Below are 20964 nucleotides of genomic sequence, written 5' to 3'. Positions count from 1 at the left end.
AGTTTATTTAGAATCACAGCCATTTTTTTTTAAACTTTTTATTTTATATTGAAGTACAGTTGATTAACAACATTGTGTTAGTTTCAGGTGTACAGCAAAGTGATTCTGTTACACATATACATGTATCTATTCTTTTGCAAATTCTTTTTTGTCACTGTCCTTTTCTTAAGGTTTTCTAGATCCTGCTTTGATTACAATAACATTAAACCAGACCTCATGTGTGTTAATTTTAAAAGGTACATCAGGGACTTCCCTGGTGGTCCAGTGGGCAAGACTCCATGCACCCAATGCAGTGGGCCCAGGTTCAATCCCTGGTCAAGGAACTAGATCCCACATGCATGCTGCCACTAAAAGATCCTGCAACCAACACCTGGCACAGCCAAAAATAAGTTTTTTTTTTTTAAATTAAAAAATAAAAGGTGGATAAACAATACAGTTTCCACGTCTATAAATTTATTTATTTATTTATTTATTTATTTATTTATTTATTTATTTATTTATTTATGGCTGTGTTGGGTCTTTGTTGCTGCGCACAGGCCTTCTCTAGTTGCAGTGAGCAGGGGCTTCTCTTGTTGCAGAGCACGGGCTCTAGGTGCACAGGCTTCAGTAGTTGTGGCTCACAAGCTTGGTTGCTCCACAGCATGTGGGATCTTCCCGGACCAGGGCTCGAACCCATCATGTCTATTATTTGCTATTTGCTTACTGTACTCTTGTTAAAACAATGATGTGTTTGTATTTCATATTACATTATGCCACATGAAACAGTCCATATTGGACCCTTTCTGACCTATGAAACCTTCAATTCCACAGGAATCTACCTAACAGTACACTAAGGACCCTGGATCAGCCAGCATATCTAACGCTGGAACCACTCCATCTATGTTGTTCTGCTGTTTTTCCTAAGTGAATCACCCTGAATTTATCTTCCCTGAGTTTTCATTTCAATATGGTACCATTTACCTCACTAAACCATCCTCTCTAAGAGCATTAAAAAGATGTAGAAAACAGGAGACAGAAGCAATGCAGAAACAGGCTCTCAGTAAGAAACTGTAAAGCGTCTGAGTAAGCACTTCTAGAATATTTTACTATTTTCTGGAATATGAGGATCTCTAATATTAAATAAGCATTCCGATAAGAAATTATTCAAAATATCGAAGTCATCACGTTTTTAAATGTATTTTTCATTATTTGGTAGCTGAAACAGAAAGATACCACTAAGCAGACATGTCTTGGGACCTGAGATGGCTCTGATAGGAAACTCACACTTCAACCTCACGCTCAGTTGATAATTAAAACATAGAGAGATGCTGAAGTTAACCCACATTTATCCTTTTACTACAACTTTTGATCGTATCAGTGGCCCTCTGAAGTGTGAAATAATCACGGGCGTTTCGTTAATGAATTGTGCACTGTTGCTCTTCATTCATGGGATTTGCTCTTGTATTATATTTGACGCTTCACTTAACAACAAATTTTGCTTTCTTTGCATCTGATATGTTACATGTGACAAACATAAACTACTGTGATCTTTAAAACAACAACAACAACAAAACCCCTCATACTCAGTCTTAACCCATCACCCGCCAAGGGTGACATCCTCACTTCCTCCTCTTTGCCATGGCCTTGATTTTCCATGTCTGTTTCAATATCACAAAAACAAGTTTGTATTATACGCAGCTTTAAAAACTTTTCAGGAACATGCAAAGTATGTGTAAAGAGAAGTGAACTTGGGTTAATCCTGTATTCACATAAGCAAAACTATGCCCATCCACCCACCAAGCAATGAATTAACCTTAAAATGTGTTACCGGGTAAGTTCAGTACTAGTGGAAGGAGCTTTCTTCTGACTGTTATTGTTGCCATGAGCTGCAGCATCTGTTTTAGAACAATGATCATCTTTCCTACCCAGCCAGGTCCTGAGGGCTTCCCATTCTTTTCCAGCTATCAAGAGTTGCTTTGTTGTTTACTTCTATGGGAGGAGTAAACTAAATGGGCAGTGTCTAAGTGAGAATGGTAAAGTTTTTAAGTAAAAATGTTAAAGTTTAAGTGACAAACAGTAAACTTCGTTACAGATCACCTACTCTATAATCTTTTCATTTATGTGAATTTATCTGTTCACGTCAGGCCTCCCATGTAAATCCTGAGCAGAGAGCCCAATGAGTCATGAAAGCTTGTTGTAGGTGTTAACTGTATGTTCCAATAACAGGGACATAAAAATGATTCTACTCTTCTCTTCAAAAAACAAAAAAATCTAACCATAAAAACCCATGCCAACAATTCAGAAAACACAGGAATTGTTTTCTGGTCTATTTTATTTAGGAAAAAAACAGAGAAGATTTTCATTCTAAAAACAAAAGGGAAGTATTTATCATGAGTGAATATAAACACCATTAAAAAGATACCCTCAAAGACCACCTCACAGAGAACACGAAGTACAAAAGCAAAGACTTGGGACCTCCCTGGTGGTCCAGTAGGTAAGACCCCGCACTCCCAATGCAGGGGGCCCGGATCTGATCCCTGGTTAGGGAACTAGATCCCACATGCACGCCGCAAATAAGAAGCCCACATACCGCAACTAAGACCAGGTGTAGCCAAAATAAATAAATAATAAACAAATATTTTTTCAACAAATAGATAAATAAAAGCAACACTTACTAGTTTCCCCCCAGATCTGTGCTCGAACGGGATGATGTTGAACTTCTTCGCTGCTTTCCGATACATGCAGTAGTGTTTGACCCAGCTGGAACCAAACGGAGGAGGCCCTTCAACAAGAAACAGAACTTTAAATCCCCCAGGGCCTACTGTACAGCACAGGGAACTCTATTCAGTATTCTGTAATAACTTAAATGGGAAAAGAAGAAGAGAAAGAATAGGTACATAAATGTATAACAGAATCATTTTGCTGTACCCCTGAAACTAACACAACATTGTACATCAACTATGCTCCAAAAAAATTTTTAAAAACTAAAAAACATTTAAAAAATAAATTAAATAAAAATTAAATGAAAAATGAAAAAAAAAAAAAGAAAAGAAAGAAAAAGAAACAGAACTCTGTATTTTTCCTCATAAAGCAGATATGCAGAGTTCCAAACACAGTCCTGAAGAGGAAAAACCCAAGAAGCAGCAACCTAGCACGGCTCAAGGAAACACATCAGCAACACAGCGGGTCTCAGACAAGGGAAAAACGAGGGGAAATAAGAAGGCTCGTACAGACCGTTTGAGAAAAGGTCCCAACAGTTTTCAGCAACATGGAAGTAATTTAAAGACATACTTTTCAAATAATCTGCTCGACCGTTATCTCATACCTGAAAATCTCTTCACTGTAAACTAGGTTTTTTGTTTGTGTCTACGTATGAAGAGCTCATGAGGGTTTCAAGAATTCCACTGATATATGTGATGGTTTTGGACTGAATTCTGGCCTCTCAAAATGACAGAACTGTAGAATCACAGTGCAGAAAAGCATTTAGCCTGTAAATCCGTCCAGTGCTTCAAGCCCACTAAAGCACCTTGTAAGTAGCTGCCCTTACTCACAAGGGTAAAGCTAAGCTTTTAAATGAAGTATGAAGACCCTAACAGTGAGCTGTCCACACATGCATCAGAACATTCTCGTAATCACTTTTTACCTCTTGCTAAGTCAGTATTACAATCATCAGAACTCTTAAAAGACAAGCCCAAGTAGGGGGACGTAGCATCTGGAGTTTCAATTCCAGTAAAGGTCCAAACAAAAAAAAAAAAAAAAAAAAAATTAGGCCCAACACAGTTTGACAATTTTTTCTTTTATCAAGGAAAGACATTAAATTAAAAAAAAAAAAAAAAAACACCTCAGCATCATTTCATTTAAACAATAAAGCCTCTATACCTAAAAATCAAGAAGAACAAACTTCAGAGGGGGGAAAAACTCATTTAAAAGAAACGCATTTATCTTTAGGAAAAATGAATTACATCATCTTAGGGGCTGTGAGATGAGAGAGGTTACTAGATCACAATAAATCTCATCTCAGACCATCCCTAGTGTAAGACCAAAGTTTGGGAACTTCTGGTATGTGTGTGTGTCACCAACAGCAAGTATGTATATTGTGTTTTATAGTTTCCATAAAAATACCGCATAGGTATTTCATTCAATACCAAGAAAAATACCTGGAGGGAGGATAAGTATATTATTGTCTTTTTGGTTTTTTTGTTTGTTTTTTTCCCTGGCCGTGCAGCGCAGCATGTGGGATCTTAGTTCCCTGACCAGGGAAAAACCCCACGCCCCCTGCATTGGAACCACAGAGTCTTAACCACTGGACTGCCAGGGAAGTCCTATTGTCTTTTGAATCTAAAAAGCCTATGACTGAGACCAAATGCCTGAGAAACAGTAAAGCCAAGCCTCAGAGTCTCTGATGCCAAATATCAAGGTCCTTCGCTGATTAAGCGGCCATCCCCTCCTGACACCACGGGACCCTACTCAACCAGCTCTGAGCACAGAGATCAGTGATGGCTTCTCGCACCACCCAAGCTTCAGGCAATATTGCAGGAGAGGATGCAACACAGAGTCCAGCCCCAGACATTTCCAGCATTGAGGTGGGGTATGATCCAGGAACCATTACTTACCCCTCAGTGTTACTTACCAGTGTTCTCACTGGTAAATGGGGTAATAACAGCACCTTGCACGTCACAGGGGTTTTTAATGGATTAAATGAAACAAGCTGCATAAAGAGTTTAGCACAGCGCCTGGCATACAGCGAACAAGCGAAGAACTCTGTCACTATTGGTTTTGTTGTTTTTTCAGTCCAACTTCACCCCCATTTCTCCCAAAGTCAGTAAGGTGAACAACAGTTATGAATCTAAAAATTAGTTTCCCGTGATTTTTCATTTGAGCCTATAATACAAAAACTCTGCCCTTCTCATGTCTCTACCCTATATTTTAATTTAGTTTTTTCAATTCAATAAACAAACTGAGATTAAGAAAATAAAAAAAAATTAAGGGGGGGAGTGGGAGAGGGTAGGCGTGGGAGTTTGGGGTTAACAGATGCAAACTAGTATACACAACAAGGTCCTACAGTACAGCACAGGCAACTATATTCAATATCCTGTGACAAACCGCAACAGAAAAGAAGCTGAAAAAGTATATACACATGTGTAACTGACTCACTTTGCTGTACAGCAGAAATTAACACAACACTGTAAATCAATTATACTTCAACAGAATTTTTAAAAGATACAATATTCACTTGATACACACTTCAATAGCTTTTGTGCTACTGTTGTTCCTAACGGCACCTTTAGAAATGACAGGCTTTTGCCATTCAACCAAAATTTGTAAAAAATACATTACCTCTCAGTTTTTTTTGGGAAAAAAAAGGTTAAAAACTTAGAAAAATTTAGAGTTCTGCCATGCCAGTAACTGTTCTTCATGAGACGTGAGGACTAAGCCCACAATAAATAAGGGCAAATGGAAAAAGAACCCCCATTCTGCCAACTGCATATAACATACACACCCACCTCACGTGGCTGGTCCCTGAGTCTCTCTCCTATGAAACTGGTCAGTTTGAAAGTCCTGCTGAATCAGCCACTTAACAAACGAAAACTCTAAAGCACCCCAACTACAGTCAAGGGTTGGCAGGGAGGGAAACAGGAAATACGGAAACACATTCACATACTCCTCCCTCTACTAACTAGCAACCAAGCTCTACAGTTGAAAAGGTAAACTCCAACAAGAGCTTCGTTAAAAGAAGACCACACTGTCAAAAGTCTGAAAGCATTTGAGGATGCCTTAATTTCAAAATAAGGATACTCTGCACACTGCATATCCACCAAGATGGCAACAATGCTGAAAATTCGCTAAGTTAGCATGTCATCTAGGAATATTTTTTTATAGCCATATGCAATTGCCCTGATAACTTTAACAAGAACAAAAAACGATCTCAGGTAAGTGTGCAAAGAAATGATGTGAAAGAAGAAAAGAAATATGTCCTTCTTGACCTTAACATAGAGGAATCGGGTTATTGGGGGGGGAGGGCATACATATATGAATACGTGTGTCGGGGGGGTGTGGTGGGTGTGTGATAAAGATTGGGATGAGGGACCTCCCTGGTGGTGCAGTGGTTACAACTCCATGCTCCCAATGCAGGGGGCCCAGGTTCAATCCCTGGTCAGGGAACTAGATCCCACATTCATGCCGCAACTAAGAGTTCGAATGCCACAACTAAGGAGCCCGCCTGCCACAACTAAGACCCAGTGCAAGCAAGTAAATAAATATAAGTATTTCAAAACATTACTTAAAAAAAAAAAGATGGGGAGAAGAAGAAAGGAGTAAAAAGGTAATATCCCACCTCGCTTTCAGCCTGCCACCAAATCCTGGCTCTCTTGCAAGCAAGTTTTAACAAAGCATGGCACCAAATTCAGGGGTGTGGCTGGAGAGTGGGGTGCTCACAGAGTCCCTAAAACTCACTGTTCCCTCCCTAGAGCAGGAATGTGTTTTCCCAAAAAAATGCAATGTACGCCTTCTAGGATAGGAGAGAGCAAAGAAACTGGCAGGAATAATTACTCCAAAAGTATCAGAGTAATTACAGTGAGAGTTTTAAGATAATTTTTAAGTAGTTATTCATCACTGTTGGAGAGCCTCTTACTTTTTTCCTGTACATACAGGTAGCCTTCTGCTGTGAACTGACTTGCTCGTTTGTGGTCCTTGGGGTTCTGCCTGATCTTGTTCATAAGCTCTTCCACTTCTGACCTTGTTCCTTCAAAACGATTCCGTGTCTGAAATGGATTTTAAAAACACATGTAAGTTTTAAGTTCCCACAGGAGATTTTTCATGTACATTTTAAAGTCTCTAGATAACTATAATTAAATTTGTAGTGTTTTTCTATAAATTTCTCAAAATATACGCATCCTTTCCAATGTGTCTCTTTGTTGAGATTACCGTGCAAAGAAGAAAATTAGTCATTAAATAGTTAATAGAGATATAGAAACCAAGGCTACCAGAGGTTATTTACTTTTGAAGCTTTCTAACACCAAGAATAATTCTATTATTCACCACAAGAATTCCTGCCTGCAGGTCTCACAATATTACTAAATCTTAGATTTAAAAAAAAAAAAATAGGACATAAAATATCTATTTAGGAAGTCTTTCCTTTGCAGCAATCAATCTGACTCATTACTTTTATACCAGCAATATGTCTAAGTAATCAGAATATGAAAAACTTAATTCTTCCTTGCAAACTAATAAATATCAGTGTCATTTTATCCAGGTCATGGAAATCGCACTTGAAAATGACATTTCTTCATGGTGGGGGGAGGGGGGGATCACACCTACAAATAATGTCTTTGATATCTTTAGACACAAATCACATTTCTGAAGCCCAGGAGACTTGCAATGTCAATATCTCTGTCAAATGGCTAGACGGAAAATGGACTTGCAAGGTGAAGTGACAAAATTACCTAGGCAAACGTGATGAGTCAGCACCACCAAGTTTCTGGACATTTCTTTCATCTACACTCAAAAATAATTGTATTAACACCAGAAAACTGCTGATGTGAAACTGTGGAGGAGCTGAGATGAAAAATTATTACTGAAATTCCTCCTCTCTCCTCCCCACAGTGAAAGAGGTTACCAAGGGCTCTAAATGCAGAAAAATGATAGAATGGTACATTTTTAGGGGGATGGAGAGCCTGATAAATGTCGATTGTAAAGGGGAAACTTAACTGCAGCGGCTTATTTTAAACACACGCTGACAGCTTTTTTTAAAATTCGTTTATGGACTATAAGAACGTACAGGGCTGAAAGAGGGTGGGACTCCTTTATGAACGGCTTGTTCCTGCTTTTGCCGTCCTCTTTCTCACATCTCTGGCATTTTTGTCCCCATCCTAGTACTGATTATACCCTTATTTTATTCACCTTCTTTGTCACTTTACTAAGATTCTCCCTAACCCTCACTTCTTTTCATTTCTGTGTGTCTAACATTTATACGTATATACATGCACATATATACATATATGTGCAAGCTATACATGAATAGATGCTAGCACACACGTGAGCACATATGCACACACGCACACACACACACCCCACAATCCTATTAATGAGTTGTATCCCAAAATCTCATTATTTAAGTTAATGTTCAAATTGTCCTAGATTGGACCAGTAGGGGCCCCTTCCAGCTGGCTCCTGTTTCTTTTGACATATCCCCTTAATTCTCTGAGTAACCCCTTACTCTCTGGTCCAAAAAGGTATCCCAGGTTTACCTTATACTTTCTCTGTCCCAGTCCTAGAATCAGCCATTTCCCCAAAGGAGTCATTGTTCCTTTTAACAGAGGGTAGTATTTAGAAACCAAGATCTAGGCACAGTGTGCTCGCAACTAAAGGGGTGCTACTGCTTCTAGGTCTTCCTGGAAGACAGACTGAGACAACACATGTATGTATGTATATATGCATACGTGTGTGTGTGTGTACATTTACATATATACACATTTATATGTACACATCACAACTTCCGTACCTGTGTATTTTAAAACCCATGAGTTCACACTATTACACTTCATTCCAATCCAATACTTCAGGTTTCTTTCTAGTCCAACCCTTTCCAATTCTGCACATTTCTTTTCAGACAGTAAAAAACCTGGCTCCCATGATTCTCAAAATATTTACTTATTTGTTCAATTAACATATGTGCCTGATGCAACCCATCTCCCCAGTATTCCAGCCACCTCTTCTGCATGTGCCCACACCCTCCCACCCCACCCTCACTTTCACTGCCACAGAACCCTCCATGCAGTACCCCTGCCCCTACTGCCCTCCTTCCTCAGATGCCTATGATTCTGCAGTAGGCAGGGAAAGGAAGGTTTAGCTATTTTTCTTCATGGATCATTTCAGGTAAGCTATGAACGAGGGTAAAAATTAGCTTTTTAAAAACTTGAGCACAAATAAGAGAGTGGCTGGAACCTAGCAATTTCCAATTCTAAATCCCAGGTGTACAGGAAGAGATCGTCAACCAATAATAATGTTAGATTGTAAACATTACAACAGGTTCACACCGTGAATGGCACAACTGAAAGCAGTTTACAGTGCTTTAACCCTCACAATAACCTATGAGACAGCCTAGTGTCCCCAATGCTTATAAAATAGCATTGCTGTATTTCCTTTCCTTTCCTTGCATGCTTTTTTTTATAAAACAGGCAGGTCAGGCTTAGCACAGGTTCACACCGCTATCTAAGGGGGAAAGGAAGAGGGCAGAGAGAAGGCCCTGTTCACACTAAGTTTTACCCAGAAATAAAGCTTTACAGGCAGATGGCAAAGGCTAATTCCAAATACAGGTTGCCATTTTTCATTTAAAGTTTCCCATCCTGGCCCCATGACCTCATTCAGTGAGCAAAAGAAGGCAGAGGATGATTGAAAATATCAAGAGGGTTTCATAAAGCAGCTGTAAAACATCAGGGGTGGGCCCCCTGCACCCTGCTTTAGTAATCTCCCAAAATAATAAAACAGAAAAGAAGGGGTAGGGCTCCATACACTCACCCCTCACTGCATCCCCAAATCACCCCCCTCACATGCCCTAGGAATGGGGAGGTGGCAGAGTAAGGAATGGAGGGCAGTGGATGCCAGGTCAACAGGTGACCAAGTCTAAACAGCTGAAGGACATCTCCCACGGGAGCGAGGGGAATGCAGGCTAGAACTGTTGAGAGGCAGACGTGAGCTGAGGTTTACCATCGGTACCTAAGTCTGAGGTCTTACCATTAAAGGGACTCCCATGTCACCCAGAAATTGTTAAGGCCCAGGGAAGTCAAATGACCATAGCAGGATGTTCCCCAGCTCCTGTATTTACTGACCCCAGACGCACCATGAGTGAACCCACTTCTATCCCAACACTAAATCCGAAACCAACCGCCTTGGGCCCTGGAATGAGCCTGCCCAAGCCCCAGTGCTGTCCTGGCCTTGAAGCAGTATGACTTCAGGAAGTTATTTTTCCTCATTTTCCTCATGTGTAAAGTAGGAATAAAAGAATCTACATCACAGGACATTTTTGAAGGCTAAGTGTGTACAATCCAAATAAATGCACATAGGTAACACCTGGCACGTGGTAACAAAATAAATGTAAGCAACATTATTTCTATTGTTATAATTATCATTATTATTTTAATTGCAATTAAATTACTGAAAAGTGACAATTATTCCCTAACAAAGGAAAAAAATCTTCAATATCAAACTAACATTTTACTATTTCATATCTGAATGAAAGAGAAAGTACATTAAAAAAATTTTTTTTCAGATTATGGAAGCTAATTCACAACATTATAAAACAGAGAGAGGGGAGAGTACAAACAGTCCTATTTGGAGGCAAAAAGAAGAGACATAAACAAGATTAAAAAGTTACCATAAAGCCTTCCCTCAGAAACAATTACGTTCATATTTTTACACAATCACTTCCATCTCTTTTTTTTAAACAGTTTATCATTTTGGTGTTATGCTTTTCTTACAAAACTACAACAAAAATATTTGTGCATATCCTTAAATTCTTCTTAACCATCCTTACTTAGTACAGTATCTCTTCTGAATCCTAAAATTTCTCAGATTCTACTTCTTCTATTCTAGTCTCTCTTTCCCCACATTCCTCTGGGGATAGAGATCACAAAAATTTTAAATAATTTTTTTAATCTCTTTTAACTCTGATGCAATTTACATTCCTCTGGAAAATCTATTTTCTAAAAGCCATTTCGCTCTTTTTTGCTGTCTACTAATTAGATTGTGGAAAATGGATAAAGACTGAATCTCTCTCCCAAAAAAAGGTCTAACCATTTTTACAACAGAAAAGGTGAAACCAGATGGGGGAAAATAGGTTGTTCCCACTTTTAAATAACTTTCACCTTTTTTTTCTGATTATAAAATGGTTTTGCCATTTTTTACTATAGTAAAATAGCTAAAAGTTCACCAAAATTCTCTCTACCATTCCAGTGTACAGATAACCTCTTTAAGATTTGGTTTCAACATTTCGATATATCTCCCTCAATACATAAATACATACAGTATAAAGAAGTAAATCAGACAAAGACAAATCATATGCTATCACTCACACATGGAATCAAAAAAAAAAAATAATACCAATGAACTTATTTACAAAACAGACTCACAGACATGGAAAACAAAGTTACCAAAAGGGAAAGGTTGGGGGGAGGGGTAAATTAGGAGTTTGGGGTTAACACATACACACTACTATATATAAAATAAACAACAAGGTCTTACTGCATAGTACAGGTAACTATATACAATACCTTGTAATAACCTGTAAAGGAAAAGAATCTGAGAAAGACTACACCCACATCTACATCTAGGTATGAATCATTCTGTTGTACACCTGAAATGAACAGAACATTGTAAATCAACTATGCTTCAGTTAAAATCAAACAAACAGGACTTCCCTGGTGGCGCAGCGGTTAAGAATTCGCCTGCCAATGCAGGGGACACAGGTTCAATCCCTGGTCTGGGAAGATCCCACAGGCCACAGAGCAACTAAGCCCATAAGCCACAACTACTGAGCCCGCATGCTACAACTACTGAAGTCCGCATGTGCCTAGAGCCCGTGCTCCACAACAGGAGAAGCCACTGCACTGAGAAGCCCCGGCACCGCAATGAAGTGTAGCCCCCACTCGCCACAAGCAGAGAAAGCCCGCACGCAGCAACGAAGACCCAACAGAGCCAAAAATAAATTTAAAAATAAATAAATTCTTTTAAAAGCTTTAAATAAATAAATAAATAAATAAATGTAACACACAGCTGGAATTTTTTGTGATATGTAGTTTCATAGAGCCAACGCTTTCCCTTCGGTATACTAAAAGCTGACACCATCAGGGAATGAGACAAATGGCCAAGAAAGCAGTAAATTACAGCAATACTGAAATACAGCAGGTGAGGCTGAAAGAGTGGCATGTGTTTCAAAGGTGCCCGTATTTCTGAACGGAAAAGGATGAGCTAGAAGCAGAAGTGAAGAACACAGGGGACCTCTGGATCGGGTGTCCTAGACGCAGAAGGTGAGACGAGGGCGGAGCCTGGGCCTGCAGACCTGCAGCAGTGGCCTCAGAAAGAGCCAGCACAAGAGGCAGAGAGGAGGACTCGGAGCGGGGCCCTCTGGGCAACATCCTGGAGACAATCCTGAAGTTCCAGAGGACAAGAAAAAAGACTTTTTGCAGTAACTTGTTCTTTGCCCGTTTCTCTATGGGAAATGAACGTTACCAAATATGTGTGTCAGGTTCTTAACAGGCTAAGGATATAAACCAGGTGAACACTTTCAAACGACAGCCAGTCTTCACACCTGAGCATTCCTCATTCCCATTTAAATCTTGAATCCCTCTGAAATTATTTGGTGTATGCAACGTAACCATAGCCCCCGGACCCCAGGGATGTGTGATAAATGAACTTTCACATAAGCAGGCTGTGCATGGACGGTTTCTCTGGAGCCCCCAGGAGACGATGATGTGTCCACATCTCACCCCAGACCCTGAGGCTTGGCTGGCTTCACAGGCAGGTAGCCTCTGCTGTCACCCAGGGCCCCGCGCTCAGAAGGTCATGCACTTGATTTAATGCTCTGCTGTCACTGCCTTGAAATTCTTCAGTTTTGAATAAGGGGCCCTGCCTCCTCATTCAACACAAATTACAGGTCAGTTCTGCCTGAAAGTTCTCATTCAGGCCAGCTCTGCCCTGGACAGATGAGGTACAGACACACGTTACACAGTCAGTTAGTAGAGAAAAAATAAAAGAAAAAAAAAAAATCAGGATTATAACCTGATCTTCTAAACTAACAATGTAATGTTCTTTTTACAAGGCTGTGTTCTGCTGTCTGCAGAAGTATTCTGATACATCACAGCACCATTAGACTAAATGTCCTACTACCTAAAGAGACAGTTTTGAAGTTAGAATTAATCCATACATATACACTTTGACATATATTTTAAATTATGTTACCTTATATCACCAATCTTGGTGGGGGGGCGGGGCGTAGGGAGGAATCTACTCTTTTAGTCATTTAACTGAACAGAATGCACAACCTCTAAATACAAATTGATACATGAATTACAAAACACAAGAGATTTCATGATCTACATTCCCAAGTATAGGGAACTATACCAAAATAACTTAGAAACAAAATCTACAAAAAAAGCATCCCTCCTCAATTTCTAAGATTATAAGAAGTTGAAAGGTCAGGTAGCAAACAGCACAGAGATCCCCATCCTTCTCCTTGTATGTCTTTCAGGATGTGCTAGGAGTTTGTCCCAAAACTCATTCACTGTATTTTTAACAAGGTTTGAAATTATACTAAACATAACTTGAATAGCTTTTCAATGAGGACACTTCCAAAATCAACAAAAGTGTTGAAAGGAAAAATATCTACCACCTTGTGATCAAAATCACATACATTATACTGCCTAATAGTTCTCCAAAAATCTCTTTATCCAAGACCTAACAGAAAGCACACATTTTCCAGGAAAACAATAAAGGACCAACAGCAGTTGTGAACACCAATACATTAGTGAATATGCACAAAACACAGGAAACAAATTCCACTGGAACCGTGAACCTCTCTGGGAATAAAAATCAAATAAGACATACAGGTAACAGAGAAGAAATTTAGATTGGAATATTAAATTGAATTGAATTGCCTTAACAATTGAAATGCCTTAAATCTGAAGTGGAGGGTTGTTTTGTCTCTTTCATTCAGAGCGAACTTAGAATTGCACAACAAAGATTATCCTTAGAACTATCGCACAAAGTGCAGACTGACTAGGTCACACTGCCATACGGCTTTTTTTCAAAGTTGCTAAGAGAGTAGATGTCAAAGTTATCACAACAAGGAAAAAAATTTTTTTAACTACATGAGGTGACATGTTAACAAAAGGTATGCGGAAATCATCTTGCTATGTAATAAGTGAAGTCGTTAAGCTGTATCCCTTAAACTTATACAGTGTTGTCTGTCAATTATATCTCAATAAAACTGGAAAAATAAAAAAATAAAGCAAATTATGTGAAATTCTGATTGTAGAAACATACTTCATGACTTTTCTAAAAATAAGGGAAGAAAAATAAATTATAGGAAATGAATTGAATTTAAAAAAAAGAGCCACCAGGTGGCAGAATTCCCTGGGCCTCCCTTAGGAAAGCAGTTTGTTATATTGAGAATTGACCAGAAGGTGGCAGCATAGCCTCAGTTTCTTGGTACAAAGAGATCAGCCTGGTCTTAATTTAAGGCTTTTCATACACCAAATAAATCAAAACTACACCTCTCAAACATCTTTTTTTAGGCGAACGCTTTCATTTCCTTACATTCTGAATGTTGATCTGTAGTTCCATTTTGTAGTGATTGAAGTCTTTGGCAAGTTCATGGCCTTGATGATAGAAAGTAAACATTCCCTGAAAAAAAGACAGCATCTAAAACAAAGGAGAAAAGGTGACATTAGCACACACACAAAAAAACTCAACGAAAAAAATAAATTAAAATAGCCACATATTTTGCCTTATCTCATTATAATTCTACCGAAGCAACAATAATTCAAAGGAAGTCACTAGAATGCAACTGAATTTAACTGCATATTATTTACTCATTCATTGGTCCCTATTAAAAAAAAAAGGATTTCTAATTTTTCCTTAAATATCAGAGCCATTAGACAGCTTTTATAGTATGTTGTCTAGTAGAAATAGAATTCTCCATCACCCATTTGACCTTTTGAGTCAAGAGAATCCCTATATTCATTTATAATTGAAACCTTATCACTATAGGTCGACAGAACCTTATAAGGAAAGTGAAACACCGATCAAAGAGCTAAAAGCTCTTTCAAAGGGCATCTACGCAGAGCAACCTCTCTGTTTTTGTTGACAAGGCTGCTCAGTGACAGGGCAAGACAGGGGCAGAGGCAGGGAAGTAATTAAGCCCAGAGCTTCCTACAAACTCCCCACCTGCCCCTCTAGATCAGAGGGCAACTGCTTCTGCCCCACATGTGAGCAAATCTAGAGTAAGAGTGATGGGGGTGAGAGTTATGGAAATCCTGAGATTCACGGTCTTCAGAATGTCACACAGCGTAATGGTGAGGAATTTGGGACTCTGACGCCAAGTGGCCAGCAGGGGTCAATTCCCCACTGGGGCAAATTACTCAAGTTTCTCTACTTCAACTTCTACATTTGCTAAGTAGGATAATTAAAATATCTCCTTAATAGGGTACCATGTGGGATACATGCACGATCACAGAAAAGTACTTAGAACAATGACCCGAACAACAACTGAGCTCTGTAAATGCTCAGTAATGGGGAGCATTACGATGACTTCACAAAAAATGGAAGCTTTAAGGAGGTTTTCTCTGTTTAATTAGGGTAATTCTATGACTCCATTGGACCACAGCTTCCACAAATGCTAATTTTTAATTAATCATTAATTGGCTTTTTGGTTTGTTTCTCAGCATCATATACACAATGAGTAAAATGTAAGGCATGTGAATTAAAGCTGTTTTTTAAAATCACGTGCAATATAGTCTATGAAAATTAAAGTGAATCTTGAGAATCATGAATTTCAGCGTACCTCCGTTTTTTTTGCTAAACCCCCCAGTATGAAATAACGTTTACACTTTGATTCAGAAAATACATATATTCATAGCTATATTAACAAAAAAATAACTGAAGTTCTCACAGTATATCTATATAAGCACAAACAAAAATCATGTGCTTCTAAAATAAGTATTAAAAAAGGTCAGAGTAATTCACAAAATAGTTTCAAATATTCTACATACTGGTTCTTAACTTAGGTTGCACAAGCACTGTGAACTGTATTAGAAATAACTTGTTAGCAATAATTGTTGAAAGTACCAAGGTTTGGATGGATGCATTTGCTTTAGAAACAAATTTGAGTAGAATGGAGATTATCCCATAAATAGCCCCACGCTCACTCACATTCCAATATAATTTTTTACGGGGATTTTTTTTAAGGGTGGAATTACAACTAGGATAGCAGAAATTGTACCCGATTGCAGAGTCCCTGAGACCATATAGCAAAAGGAATAATACTCATTACACACTGCTGTGCAAAGAAGGCCGAGAACCACTACTTAGAGGCGATTCTACAACCTCACAGTTCTGTGTCCACTGTGTACAATTTACGATGCCTTGCTTCATGTTTACGTACCATTGCCCTCGGCAACCATAAATTAGATCTTGAAAGAAACACAGTCCTATTAAGTCACAAAATTCAACGAGCAGAGCAACTTGCTACTTATACTCACGGGTTCCACAAACTCAAACTTCTTCCTTTCTTGGATTTCCTGAAGCTTACACACGTATTCAAGTGACAGTTCGTAAAAGTGTTGCCGGTTCTGTTCCACTTGGATATCTGCCTATGTTAAAACGATGAAGGCCGGTCAAATTAGAGATGATGCAGAGCGAAACTCTTTACCCGAGGTCTGCAAAGCCCCTGTCCATGGGCTAAACATGGCCCGCTGCCTGCGCTCCTAAATGAAGCTGTACTGGACCACAGCCATGACTACTTCTTTACATCTCTTCTATGACGACTTTCCTGCTACAAGAGCTGAAAGGAGTAGTTGCAGTAGGGACCTCATGGTCTTCAAAAGTCTAAAATATATACTACCTGACTCTCTGCAGAAATAGTCTGCCAATCCCTGCTGTGATGAGGTTGACCCCGAAGGACTGAAGATCAAACAGTCATGCGCCTTATGAAAAATCTACCACAACAGCAACTGACAAGCCAAGGTGGAACCACACATAGAATCCAAATTACATAAACAGTATCTCCATTAACAAACCGCCTAAGAATGAAGTGGCCTGGGAAGGAGGGCTGAGCAAATCCCAGCCACCGCAGCGCTCCTGAGTGAGGTAGCAGGTGAGGAAGCAGGGACACCCATCTCCAGAACTTGGCTCCCGCAGGCAGGCCTGGGTGTGAAGCCCACCTGCAGGTAGTCACGTTCCTCAGCCCTCACCACGTCCCATCCCCTGGGAGAGAACAGGCACCAGATGGTCAAGAGACTCTTCCAGAAAAAGGGTCTGGCTTCTCTTGTCTAAAGGGACTGGGAAAGGGGATGGCTCCTCAGAGGAGCAGTGGAGAAACCTGTGGTCCTCAGAGCCATTCTTACAAGGCATCATGTATTTCCTAACTTGGCTAATTTTACATCTAGAAGTATGTATCTGGACATTTCTCCCAAGAGGCCATACCTAAGCACAGGGAAGAGGCTCAACATCCCTCATCACTACGGAAATACAAATTAAAACCATAAGGTGCCACCTCACACTTACCAAAAAACAAAAAATATCAGAAAATAACAAAAACAGGGGCTTCCTAGGTGGCACAGTGGTTGAGAATCCACCTGCCAATGCAGGGGACACGGGTTCGATCCCTGTTCCAGGAAGATCCCACATGCCACAGAGCAACTAAGCCCATGCACCACAACTATTGAGCCTGAGCTTTAGAGCCCGTGAGCCACAACTATTGAGCCCATATGCTGCAACTACTGAAGCCCACGTGCCTAGAGCCCGTGCTCTGCAACAAGAGAAGCCACGGCAATGAGGAGCCCGCACACCACAACGAAGAGTAGCCCCCATTCACCACAACTAAAAAGAAAGCCCGCACATAGCAAAAAAGACCCAACACAGTCAATAAAATAAATAAATAAATAAATTTATTTAAAAAAAGAAAAAAAGAAAATAACAAAAACAAACCTATCTCCCCCTGCCAACCCCCCCCCACCAAAAAAAACAGAAAATAAAAAGTATTGGTGAAGATGTGGAGAAACTGGAACTTTGTGCACTGCTGGTGGGAATGTAAAATGATGCAGCTGCTATGGAAAACAGTATGACAGTTCTCAAAAAAAAAAAAAAAAATTAAAAATAGAATGACCGTATGATCCTGAAATTCCATTTTTGGGTATATACTCACAAGAACTGCAAGCAGGGACTCAAAGAGATGCTTGCACACACATTCACAGTGGCATTATTCAAAACAGCTAAAGGGTAGAAGCAACTCAAGTGCCTACCAACACATGAAGGGATAAACTAAATGTGGTCTACACAGATCACGGAATATTACTCAGCCTCAGAATGAAGGAACTTCTGGTACCTGCTACAACATGGATGAACCCTGAGGACGCAAAGTGAAATGAGCCAGTCACAAAAGGACAGATGCTATATGATTCCTCTTATATAAGGTACCTGGAACAGTGAAGTTCATACAGGCGGGAAGTGGAATGTGGTTATCGGGAGCTGGAAGGTAAGGGGGCTGGGGAATTAGTGTTTAACGGGTACAGTTTCAGTGTCTTGATTGAAAGGGTTCTGGAGCTGGAATGTGGTGGTGGTTGCACAGCAATGTGACTGTACTTAATGACACAAACAAAAATCATATGTTTTGTTGTGTATATTTTACCACAACAAAAATTTTTTAATTTCTGGAAAAAAAGTATTTATCTAACAGGTACCACATTTTTTGGCATCATATCCTTTTTTAATTACAGTAGTGTTTAAATATAATAAACAAAGGACTTCCCTGGTGGTGCAGTGGTTAAGAATCCACCTGCCAATGCAGGGGACACAGGTTTGAGCCTTGGTCCAGGAAGATCCCACATGCCTCGGAGCAACTAAGCCCACGAGCCACAACTACTGAGCCTGTGCTCTAGAGTCCACAAGCCACAACTATTGAGTCCACATGCCACAACCACTGAAGCCCGCGTGTGCCTAGAGCCCAGAGCCCTTGTTCTGCAATAGGAGAAGCCACCGCAATGAGAAGCCCATGCACCGCAAAGAAGAGTAGCCCTCACTCGCCACAACTAGAGAAAGCCCGTGTGCAGCAACAAAGACCCAACTCTGCCGATAAATAAATAAATGAGTGTTTGTTACTGAGCCAAAATGAGAATTTTTACCTAACTCATAAAAATCATGGTTTTCTTGCCTCTGATGACCAGAGATTGAGAGTTCAGCCACCAGCAGTTAACAGACACAACCTCCAGGAAAAACAATGTGAGTGTGTTAAGTATTTAATAAAATGGAGATATGGGAAATTAAGGGTGGATTTTTTCATGTTATTGTTACTGGGAAATGTCCTGCAAGAAAATGACACCAGGGTCAGATTTACCAAGGTGGTTTTTTTATTTACTTTTAGTGGATTCTCTCTCCTGGTTGTGCTACTGCAATTACCCCAGCACGCAGTCAGCTTCTGTCCGCAGCTTCCTTATGTTCTGGGTGCTCAGAACTGCTCTGCCAGGCGCTGCGTGATCAAATCACCGGAATTCCTGGGACTATCAATAACCCATAACTTCCAGCAATGCCACAGGCATCCAGTTACACCTGGCAGCACAGTCCTTTAGCCGGACTCAATATATATGTGGTACAGGAAGAAACGTATCTGGTCTTTGCCCCAGGTTCCTGGCACAAATCTCCTAAAACCCTTGGGACTTTCTGAGTGAGAGAAGTGTCTTTTGTCATTTGTAAGGAGCCCCTTTTGAGTACACTTGAGTTTAAGCTCATGAGGTACTTAGGGTGGGCCCCCAAGATAGCACTGATCAGAGGGTTAGAACTTTCGGCTCCACCCACCAACCTCAGGGAAGAGGGAAGCACTGCAGATGAAGCTCTATGACAACTCTTGTTCATGAGCTTCCAGGGTGGTAACGTAAAAAAATTAATAAACACAAAACTCAAACAGAGCTGCGAGACCAGAAGGGAGAGCTGTCATGGCTTCTGACCACAGAGAGCCCAACGAGAAGAAGAAAGGTGGCTCTTCTTTCCCGGCAAGGACCCAGCCCAGGAAGAGCCATGGATTCTGCTTACTACAACCTCCATACTCCGCATCCCTCTCAATGAACGTGTTCTCCTCCCTTGTTGGGCGGGAACTGGCCCTTGGCTCCCCAAGGCTGCAGAACCCAAACTGCAACTCTCTGCTGATCCCATCTTTGCTGGAGAAATATCTAGCAGACTATTATTTCAGGTTAATAGTCAAGTCACCCACCTGCCTAGACAGTGACATACCCCAGTTTCATGGGGACAGAAGTTCCTGCAATTGGGACCCTTCTGGACCCGGCTTTGTGCACCTCTTCAGTGGGCTGTTCATCTGTATCCTTTCTATTATCCTTTATAATAAACTGGTAAACTTAAGTAAATGTTTGAGTTCTGTGAGCCACTCTAACAAACTAATCAGACCCAAGGAGGTCACAGAAACCTCTTATTTGTAGCCAGTCAGTCAGAAGCACAGGTAACAACTAGGGCTTGGGATTGGATTTTTTTTTTTTTAATTGATGTATAGTTGATTTACAATGTTGTGTTAGTTTCTGGTATACAGCTTTACATATATATATAAATACTCTTTTTCATATTGTTTTCCATTATGGTTTATTATAGGATATTGAACAAAATTCCCTGTGCTATACAACAGGACCTTGTTTATCCATTCTATCATGTATTTATCTTTACACAATACTTTGCATGTGCTAGTCGGAGGAAGCAGGGCAATGTTGTAGGATGGAGCCCTTAAGCTGTAGAATCTGACGCTGTCTCCAGGTAGTGTCAGAACTGAGGCAATAGCTCGGTGGTGATGGAAAACACACATCTGGACTATCCTTTTTATTACGCCGAGCAAAAGTCATTTTTTTTTAAACACACATACAATTTCAATTTGATTACCATCTCACTTCTGACCATTCCTGCTACACATATGCGTACAGGAAGTAGCCCACTCACATAAAGGTATTCAAAGGATCTCTTTCTCTGGTCATATTTACTGAAATATAATTATTTATATTATATATTTTATTATTATACTATTATATACTATTATAATATTATTCAGTGTCAATGGAGGAAAAAAAATGTACAACGTGAGAGTTGTGAGTGAAGTTTTATTTGGGGCACAGTGGGGACTATAGCCCAGAAGCAGTTCCTCAGAGCTAGGCTAGTGACTTGATCCTTGTAGAGGCAGATGGCAAGTGCCAAGTTTCAGCTGGCATCAGGAAACAAAACTAT

The 20964-nt window shown here is 40.0% G+C and overlaps 1 protein-coding gene across 2 annotated transcripts in view; it reads right to left on the bottom strand.

Annotated features, from left to right (window-relative positions):
• ARHGAP10 (Rho GTPase activating protein 10) overlaps positions 1–20964 on the bottom strand; it is a 322934-nt gene that overhangs the window by 185296 nt on the left and 116674 nt on the right. The window contains exons 6-9 of one of the 2 annotated variants that reach the window (XM_057726056.1): positions 16233–16343; positions 14290–14394; positions 6611–6740; positions 2655–2761 (exon numbers count right to left, since the gene is read on the bottom strand). In XM_057726056.1, coding sequence (XP_057582039.1) covers positions 2655–2761; positions 6611–6740; positions 14290–14394; positions 16233–16343 — 453 coding nt within the window. The remainder of the gene's footprint in view (positions 1–2654; positions 2762–6610; positions 6741–14289; positions 14395–16232; positions 16344–20964) is intronic. The other variant, XM_057726057.1, reaches the window with a different exon arrangement.

Source organism: Hippopotamus amphibius, chromosome 3, assembly GCF_030028045.1.
Source record: "Hippopotamus amphibius kiboko isolate mHipAmp2 chromosome 3, mHipAmp2.hap2, whole genome shotgun sequence".
NCBI classification, from domain to species: domain Eukaryota; kingdom Metazoa; phylum Chordata; class Mammalia; order Artiodactyla; family Hippopotamidae; genus Hippopotamus; species Hippopotamus amphibius.
The sequence above is the reverse complement of the archived record's forward strand: the minus strand, read 5'-3'. Positions and strand labels throughout refer to the sequence as shown.